At 37.5% G+C, this 10,049-nt stretch overlaps 2 protein-coding genes across 2 annotated transcripts in view; one reads left to right on the top strand and one right to left on the bottom strand.

Moving 5' to 3' along the window:
* The first annotated feature begins 926 nt into the window (after positions 1 to 926).
* Positions 927 to 3,315, top strand: LOC107709724 (transcription factor Sp8-like). The gene is made up of 2 exons (XM_016514316.1): positions 927 to 1,003; positions 1,870 to 3,315. Exons 1-2 carry the CDS (start codon positions 983 to 985, stop codon positions 3,076 to 3,078), a joined length of 1,230 nt encoding a protein of 409 aa, XP_016369802.1. The 5' UTR covers positions 927 to 982; the 3' UTR covers positions 3,079 to 3,315.
* Positions 3,316 to 8,560: 5,245 nt separating this feature from the next.
* LOC107709728 (integrin beta-8-like) overlaps positions 8,561 to 10,049 on the bottom strand; it is a 29,044-nt gene continuing 27,555 nt past the window's right edge. Inside the window, exon 15 of the mRNA XM_016514322.1 lies at positions 8,561 to 9,166. Coding sequence (XP_016369808.1) covers positions 9,041 to 9,166 — 126 coding nt within the window. The 3' untranslated portion in view covers positions 8,561 to 9,040. The remainder of the gene's footprint in view (positions 9,167 to 10,049) is intronic.

The raw sequence follows: 10,049 nt of genomic DNA, 5'->3' as shown, positions 1-10,049 counted from the left end.
TGTAAAAGTTGCAAATAAATGTTTAAACATGCAGATAAAAATATATAGGCTATACGCTATGTAGATCACTAAATAATTATTTGTGATCGTGATCAAATGAACTAGCCTATATATTATTGTACAGATGGGCATGTTTTCTTGCTTCCTGAAGCCCAGAACGCTCTTTGTGACCTTCTCAAATCATGCAGTGAATCTCAAATTCATCTCTTCTTACACTAAAATTTTATAATCTGTAATGAATGCATTAGAAGTACAAAAGAATACATAATGGAAGCACTGGAAATCACTTCGCAACGCTTGCAATTATGTTTAACTGGAAAGTTGCACAACAACTGTATAGATTAGGTTTAAAATGATCTACATGAATACGAGTAAATCAGGTCAGAACTGGAGCTCGGGACTGCCTGTGGATTAAGCACACATGAATCTGTGTTGTGAATGAGAGGAAAGAGGAAAGAGCTCGTGGATGAAGTTCATCTCCTCTTGTTTGTGAAGCTGCACGTGCAACACCCACTTACACTCCCTCGAGTTTCCCGGCACGCCCTCCGACCAGAATTCAACATGCACGCACAACCCCTGAAAACACAGATCCTGAAGAAAAAAAAAACAAAAACATGCACTGTAAAAAAAATGTCATATTCAGATTATGAAAGTTAGTGTTGAATTGTGCGCAGCGAAAAAAAAAAAATCTCATTAGTTATCCTTACATGGGTTTCCCCAACAATTAAAACAAAAAAAAGGTCCTCGAAAGGTTCACTAGCTCTCTCGCCCCTCCCACTCTACCGGGCAACGCGTCACCGAGAGCTCCGCCGATTACATCATCGCCGAACGCAGAGTTCCGGAGAGTTTCGGCCGATCTGATTGGTCGCGCGGGATCTGCCGGATCTTCAAAGCCCGAGCCGAGCGCATTTGTGCAGCGGTGGGCGGTGAAAGTCTCCAAAACAGCCGAGGGACTTATAAATGAGAAGAGCTTTCACAGGTGATGGCAACTTCACTTCTTGGGGTGAGTAAAGGTACCGCTCTCGAGTGGATTTTCAGCTGAAATGAGAACAATTTAAGGTTGTTTAAAGTTTATTTGCTGTGTATTTACATTAGGCTACAAGCATGCTTGTGCGTAATTCTGCGTAATGCTGTCGAGTTGCATTCGGATTGCAGGAGCATATGGTATAATCCTGAAAATAAGTGTTCTTTAAAAATAATATTCGTTGAACATTCCTTTGAAGACTTTCACCAAATAATCCTGTAATTATATATATATAAAAAAAAACACAATCTGGAAAGTAAAAAGTTACTGCTGTTTGATTAGGTTCTTCAGATCGGTGTTTTGTTTTGGTTCCTGTGTTCTTTAAAAACACCAAAACGGTATAGCTTCTCCTATAGTATAAGACTGTCAAACTCCTTCTGGCTTTAACGGGAAGCTTTATTTTTTATGAAAAGAGCATCTGATGGCATTACGGATTCTGAAAAGTTTAATGCAAGAATATTAGTACAATGGATTGAGATTTTAGTACAATTGCAACTCTTTGCTTTGTAGAACTATACTTAAATTGTGCCAAAGCAAATCAATTAAATGCAAAAAGGTAATATGTGATTAAATTTCGATTGCATTATTCCCATGAACAAATCAATTGTGTCTAAAAAGTTTATTGCGGGAAAATGTGCAAAACGGGCACTTGCAGCTCTTTATTTCACGTTATGCTTGACCATATTTTGATATGTTTCAAAGGGAAAAGTCCTTGATCACCTATCTGCTTTGTAAACAATATCACCAATTATTGTTGGGTCTTTTGATCTTCTTTTGGAAGTCGCTTTGGATAAAGGCGTCTTCTAAACGCATGGAAGTAAATGTAAATGTTTTTGTGGTCACAGGAGGAACCGAGGGTTGGATCCACTCCACTGGCCATGTTAGCAGCGACCTGTAACAAAATCGGGAGCTCGAGTCCCTCCTCGGACGGCGGCTCGTTTGGAAAAGGAGGTTTTCACCCGTGGAAACGCGCATCACCCAGCAGCTGTTCTCTCTCCCCGTTCGGCGCGCAGCGAAACGACTCGTTCAGCGCCAACAGCTCGTTCTCCTTAACGGGCACAAACACCTCCACCAGTCCGTTTGGAAACGACTATCCTGTGTTTCAAACTTCAGTCGCCAACAGTTCTCAGGACGCGAGCGCGCAGTCGGTCTTCATCTCGAAAGTGGACACTCTGCAGGGGATTTACCCGAGGATGAGCGTCGCGCACCCGTATGAGACGTGGTTCAAATCCACGCACGCTGGCATCTCCGCCGGGGACGTGAGCGCCGGTGGCGGGTCCTCCTGGTGGGATGTGGGCAACGGTTGGATTGATGTTCAAAGCGCAAACGGCGCCGCGCTCCAGACCTCTTTGCATTCACCCTTGGGCGGGTACAACTCAGACTATTCCTCCCTCACTCACTCCGCGTTCAGCGCCAGTCCGTCTCCGCATCTCCTCACAGGTGGGCAGCACCTGATGGACGGATTCAAACCGGTTTTGTCCGCCACTTACCCAGAAACCAACCTAGGTACTAACAGTGCAGTTTTAGCCGGGCCTCCAGTGGTACCGCTTGTCGGGTCTCCGCGCTCATCCAACCGGCGGTACTCCGGCAGAGCGACCTGCGACTGCCCGAACTGTCATGAGGCGGAGCTGCTGGGGCCCGCGGGGGCCAGTCTGCGCAGAAAGGGGCTCCACAGCTGCCACATCCCGGGTTGCGGGAAGGTATACGGGAAGACATCGCACCTCAAAGCGCATTTGCGTTGGCACACCGGCGAGAGGCCGTTCGTCTGTAACTGGCTGTTCTGCGGGAAGCGCTTCACCAGGTCCGACGAGCTCCAGCGGCATTTACGCACACACACCGGGGAAAAGAGATTCGCCTGTCTGGTGTGCAACAAGCGCTTCATGCGAAGCGACCATCTCAGTAAACACGTGAAAACGCACAGCGCCTGCGAGCCCGGCTCCAGCGGGGTTAAGAAGGGCAGCGATACCGACAGCGAACAGAGTGTACCGGGCAGCCCAGCCTGCCAGTCACCGGAAATGATCCACAACACAGAACCCGTCCAGAACGGCCCCTGAAAAGAGCAAGAGAACATGCGTTCTTAATGATAAAGGCTCTAAATAGAGCCGAAACATGACTTTTTATTCTCAAATTCCTTCGAAAACCAGTCTGGTACTTTAAAGAACGTAAAACACGGATCTGCAGAACCTATAAAACATCAGCCATATTAATCTTCAAAGAACACTCTTAAAGATAAACGTTCCAAATGGTGTTTTTCGCAGCGATGCGATAGAACCACCACTTTTGGTTCCTCAAAGAACCTTTCAGCTTAAAGTTCTTAAAACTATTTTTTTTCTTAGTTTAAAGAACGTTTTAAAAATCTAAAGAACTCTTTTTCCCATTATATAGAATCTTTTGCGTAATGGATGTTAAACGTTCTTTATGGAACCATTAAAGAACTTTTATTTTTAAGAGTGTAGCAACTCGAGAACTCTATACAAAAAGTGGTTTTTGATCATTTTTGGTCTTCAAAGAACCAGGAATGTTCATTAAACAGCCTTTATTTTCAAGAGCGTGAACGCACTAAATCTCGGTGTGCGCAGTGAAATTACGCGAAGGCCAAGAGACGTCAATTTTGATCATATTTAACTTTAAATCAGCAGAAGGTCTCTCTCAGGTGTTATTGAATATTTAAACTAGTCCTTTTTGGATACAGTGGCAAAAATAACCTCTTAATGCAGATAAAGATGAAACAAACTGCTGAACCTTCATATTTGCGCTGCATCTTCTCCATTCGCTCATGTCTATCGAGGCACTTTATTACGTAAGCAAATCAAGGATTTTATTCCTCAACAGCTGCACAAATGTCTTATTCTGTTTTTGCCAACTGAACTGTTTTAGTTTGTGCTCCTTGATTTTGAAACGGAAAGTCTCTAACCCAGCAAGTCTATAATAATACGCCTAATTTGGAGATGAAGTGCGTTTTTGTACATTAGTCGTGCAGTTGATATCTTTGACCGTGAATCTGAACTCTTCTCAATGCAAAGTGAAATTGTACATAGGATTGTCTTGAAACTCTATTTATCATCGAGTTGGATTTGTGCTTTGAAGTCTATCAGAGTCGCACTTTGAATCTATATTTATAATTTCAGGATCGAATGAACTCGATCAGCTTGTTTATCTTTTCATTTATTATTATTTAATTGAGCATATGTGTTTGTATTTACTGACCGTTTACTTTAAGGTAATAAAGTCACATTTGACTTGGCTATATGGACTGTTTTTGGGGGAAAGTATAGTCTGTGGCTTGAAAATAATAATAATAATAATAATAATAATAATAATAATAATAATAATAATAATAATAATAATAATAATGGTGTTTTACCACAAAAATAGTCGCTATATGTGTTCTTTAAAGAACGTAAAACACGGATCTGCAGAACCTATAAAACATCAGCCATATTAATCTTCAAAGAACACTCTTAAAGATAAACGTTCCAAATGGTGTTTTTCGCAGCGATGCGATAGAACCACCACTTTTGGTTCCTCAAAGAACCTTTCAGCTTAAAGTTCTTAAAACTATTTTTTTTCTTAGTTTAAAGAACGTTTTAAAAATCTAAAGAACTCTTTTTCCCATTATATAGAATCTTTTGCGTAATGGATGTTAAACGTTCTTTATGGAACCATTAAAGAACTTTTATTTTTAAGAGTGTAGCAACTCGAGAACTCTATACAAAAAGTGGTTTTTGATCATTTTTGGTCTTCAAAGAACCAGGAATGTTCATTAAACAGCCTTTATTTTCAAGAGCGTGAACGCACTAAATCTCGGTGTGCGCAGTGAAATTACGCGAAGGCCAAGAGACGCCAATTTTGATCATATTTAACTTTAAATCAGCAGAAGGTCTCTCTCAGGTGTTATTGAATATTTAAACTAGTCCTTTTTGGATACAGTGGCAAAAATAACCTCTTAATGCAGATAAAGATGAAACAAACTGCTGAACCTTCATATTTGCGCTGCATCTTCTCCATTCGCTCATGTCTATCGAGGCACTTTATTACGTAAGCAAATCAAGGATTTTATTCCTCAACAGCTGCACAAATGTCTTATCATTCTGTTTTTGCCAACTGAACTGTTTTAGTTTGTGCTCCTTGATTTTGAAACGGAAAGTCTCTAACCCAGCAAGTCTATAATAATACGCCTAATTTGGAGATGAAGTGCGTTTTTGTACATTAGTCGTGCAGTTGATATCTTTGACCGTGAATCTGAACTCTTCTCAATGCAAAGTGAAATTGTACATAGGATTGTCTTGAAACTCTATTTATCATCGAGTTGGATTTGTGCTTTGAAGTCTATCAGAGTCGCACTTTGAATCTATATTTATAATTTCAGGATCGAATGAACTCGATCAGCTTGTTTATCTTTTCATTTATTATTATTTAATTGAGCATATGTGTTTGTATTTACTGACCGTTTACTTTAAGGTAATAAAGTCACATTTGACTTGGCTATATGGACTGTTTTTGGGGGAAAGTATAGTCTGTGGCTTGAAAATAATAATAATAATAATAATAATAATAATAATGGTGTTTTACCACAAAAATAGTCGCTATATGTGTTCAAAGTGTTTTGACATTGCGCACATATTAAAATCTGTATGAGATCATTAAAGACGGCTTCTTATAGAAACTAGTGATATTGAATGTTTTAGAGTATTTGATAATTAAAGAGAAATAAATAGAAATTAACTAAAAATATCAGTTGATTTTGATTAGACATGTGACTGAGGTGCGATTAAATGAGGGTGAGAGAGAAGTAAATTAGTCCAAATTAGACTCAAACTGATTATTAACCTAAAAAGGAAAGATACCTGACGTAACGTAGATGTTCTTTATTAATCCATAAAATTACAATTTTGTTATGCTATGGCAAGCTTTTACCTGACACAATATCTTTGACACATGCCTGTTAGAAACTAAGAAAACACCAGAGCTGTAAAGTATTTGAGTAAATGTAATTAATCACTGTACTTGGATACTCTGTAGATTTGCTGAGTATCAAAGATATTAGCAACTTTTACTCTCTTCACTACATCTCTTTACTCAACTACATTTGTAATGAGTGTTGCAATTACACATTACATTTTGCATGGCACCTAGCTTTATTGCAGCAGTTTATTTAAAGACCATTTTTAATATAACTCCGACTGGATTCGTCTGAAAGAAGAAAGTCATATACACCTAGGATGCCTCGGAGGCGAGTAATTTATGGGCTAATTTTCATTTTTGGGTGAACTAACCCTTTAAGTACTGTTAAAATCAGATACTCTAAGACACTTGAAAGTTGTTTTGAAATTGGTGACTTGTAACTTGTAATTTTCACTGTAAAGTATCTGTACTTTTACTCAAGTATGGTTTACAGTTACTCTTTACACGTCTGGAAGACACTGATTGAAATTATATGACTGTCATAAAAAAAAAGCTTTTTTTTTTTTAGTATGAAAATGGTTTTTTTTGCATAAGGAATGGTCACGTGTGGCTGCTTTCATCCAGGAAGGATGAGGGAGCATGTGCAGTACAAATAACATAACTCTAGCTCAATCCTGATTGAAGAAATAAGTCATGTTGCAACTGATTTTACTTCAGCACAGCAGAGGGGAAAAAGCAACAGCAAAATCAATATTCCTTAAGTTACAACAACACACCTGTAACAGAGACGCTGGAGTTTGGTTAGAATCCATGAGTGGAAGTTTATTAAAGGTCAAGGCTTTAAACAGATGTCGATAATCAGGCAGAGGGTCAAAGTTAGAGAAGCAAGCAGATCGTTCGTCGTACACAAGGGCAGAAGCAGAGACAATAGTGGAGAGGCAGGCAATGAGTCCAAACACAAACATCAGTCCTATCAGGCGTCAGAACAAAAGGGACAGAGTACAAATACCGTGAGTCAAGAAGTCAGGCAGAATCATACACAGGAAACCAATCAGGAACAGAGGAAGAATAACGCTTGGTAAGGCAGGTAAACTGGCAATACTTCGCAATCAGCACATGGACTGGTCTCAGTTTATATGAGAGTCAAACAGGAAGTGAAAGCAGAGGAAGCAGAGGGAGTGGAGCACGGTCAGTACTCGGGCGAGGGCTCCCTCTGCTGGCTTGGCGTTACAACACCAAAATCGAATCTCATATATAATCTTAATTTATACTTTAATAAATTCACAAAAAAACTTAAATCATGACACCATTTAACTGAAGAACTGTGTTATTATGATATTTATTTATTTGACGAAACTGGCTACAAAGCATAACCAGAATGGCTGGTGTGAGGATTGTTTTTGATTTACCCAAGTACATTCACATATCAGACAGAAATGTGTGTTACACAGGCTAACAATATTGCTCTGTACAAGATCTGTTCACACTATACAAAAAAAATAAGTCCATGAAAGCATTTATTTCTAACAAAAGACAGAAAAAAACCCTAAAAATAAATATCATTTGATGTTTTCCCAATGTAAACACTGTGCTAAAACTGGATTCATTAGAGCCACAGGCATGCTATGGTGACCACAAGGGTACGTACCATCACTGCGATATTGGGCCCGGGACAAAACGGACCCTCAGTAGTACACGACAACAGATATAAATACCGACCAGCAGGTGCATAATTAACACACAACTCAAAGCGCAAATCTGCACATACAGTACACTAGTGGAGGAAGAAAATTCCAGTTGTATCAGGGAATCATGTGAGCTGTGAAAAGTGCTGGAAAATAACTTACTGTTCTGAGATCTCTGCTTAAATATTAACACATTTAATAAACCTGAATGCTGTGTTCATAATCTATAAAAAAAATAACTAAGAACCCCGCCCCCCCTGCTAAAGTTGTTAGGAATGGTTAAGCGTGTGTTGAACACTAGGTGGCAGACTAATCCTAGTCAGCATGACAGGGTTTCCTAAACACTATGTTCAGAACTGAATACTGGCACACTGTTAAAGCACACTGCACAGGATCTACTGTATATCCACCTTATTTTTAACAACTTCAAGTGTCATTTTAGCTGTACAAAAATATTATATATTATATAATTTTGATATTATTGCTTATCATATTATTTTAATGTATTATAGTAATCATAAACACACCGGTCTGTAGCAAAAAATAGTTTGACCATTTATGTCACTTTTGTTATTCTTCTAGGTATTTACTATAGCAGCGGAAGTCTGGCACATTCACAGAAAATAGCTTACTTCCGTGTCGCAAAATAAGGTGGATACTGTGAATATTGCTTTAAAAAAAAAGCAATATAATAATAAAAATGACAATAATAATAATCAACTGCTCAAGTTATCATTTCAGAATTTAAAGTACTAAAATTAACAAAACTAAGACTGAAAAAAATAATATATATATATATATATATATATTAAAATAAAATGGAAATAATAAATTTTAAATAAAATGGAAATAATAATAATAAAAAAAAATGTCTAAATCTTTTGTGGCCCAATAATTGGATTAAATTATTGATAATATAAATAATTGATAATACAATTATTAATAATAATATAATTATTAATTCCAAATGTTGCATCACTGTACTGGAAGCATCAAGCCCATTGTATTGTGGGACAGTGCTCTTTGCCGTCATCTGTGTATTTTCTGCATGTATACTGAAGAAATAGTATGCACAGTATGCTATTCTGAACATAGCAGAGTCTGTAGTGTTTTGTACGGCAAGTAAAAATATCACAAACACACTCTAACATCCACTCACAGACACAAACAAACAGTACCTCAGCAGAAAACTGGCCTGCTAAACCACATCAGTAAGGGTTTAACCGCACCGTCTCTTTCTGTGTGGCTTCAGGACGAGAGATTTAATGCCATTCAACATCATAAATTAGAAACAGAATGAAAAGGAATGAAAAACAGCCTCAGAAAACCCACAAAGGCTATTGCTCTTGTGAAGTAAGTGCTTAAAGAGAAAGATTGTGTTTTCATTCAGGTAGTGCTTCGTTTCTAGAGCGACCTTTGACCCTCATCACTGCCAGGCGTGGCTCAGGGGCATCTTGGGCATGTGTGAGTGCATCTCCACCGGCTGATTCGGGAGACCGTCGCTCCTGTACGTGATCGTCTTCTCGTTGGTCGTGGGGATGTATGACGAGTCCTGCAATCAGAAAGAAAGAGAAATACATTTTTTATTCAGCAAGGATGCATTAAATTGATCAAAAGTGACAGTGAAGACATTTATAATGCTACAAGGATTTATATTTCTAATAAATGCTGCTCTTTTGAACTTTCTATTCAACTGTGAATCCTGAAAAATAAAATGCATCATGTTTCCACAATAATATTCAGCAGCACAACTGTTTTTAACAGTGATAATAATCAGAAATGTTCAAAAATCAGCATATTAGAATGATTTCTGAAGATCATGTGACACTGAAGACTGGAGTAATGATGCTGAAAATTCAGCTGCGCATCACATAAATAAATTATATTTTAACAGATATTCACATAGAAAACAGCCATTTTAAATTGTAATAATATTTCACAATTTTACTGTTTTTACTGTATTTCTGATCAAATAAATACAGCCTCTGTGAGCAGAAGAGACTTCTTTCAAAACATAAAAAAAAATCTCCTTTTGTGCTCCACAGAAGAAAAACAAAACATACAGATCAGTGCTGTTATTGTTAAATAAAACGAATACTAAAATTATTAATATGAATTTTGTGAAATAAAATAAAATACAAATATTATATGAAAAGCCTAAGTACTAAAGAACTAAAATTTATAAAACTAAAACTGAAATATAAATAAATTAAAGCTAAATAAATAGAACAGAAAAAATACAACATTTATTACATAAAAACTTAAACTTACAAATTGTAATTGAAAAATAGAAATGTTTTGTGGGCAGTACTAAATTTACGAAATTAATAAAACAAACTGAAATAAAAATAAAGCTAAATAGAATAGAACAGAAATAAAATAAATTAGAAAAACGTAAACATACAAAACTTAACTGAAAATTTGAAATAAAAGGA

The sequence above is a fragment of the Sinocyclocheilus rhinocerous genome, unplaced genomic scaffold (assembly GCF_001515625.1).
Source record: "Sinocyclocheilus rhinocerous isolate Xijiao unplaced genomic scaffold, SAMN03320098_v1.1 scaffold2853, whole genome shotgun sequence".
NCBI classification, from domain to species: Eukaryota; Metazoa; Chordata; class Actinopteri; order Cypriniformes; family Cyprinidae; genus Sinocyclocheilus; species Sinocyclocheilus rhinocerous.
Note: the sequence above shows the minus strand (reverse complement) of the source record. Positions and strands in the feature narration are given on the sequence as shown.

Coding starts and splice junctions, on each gene's coding strand:
- LOC107709724 (XM_016514316.1), top strand. CDS start 983: ATGGCAACTTCACTTCTTGGG. Junction 1,004..1,869: donor TGGCAACTTCACTTCTTGGG/GTGAGTAAAGGT, acceptor TTGTGGTCACAG/GAGGAACCGAGGGTTGGATC.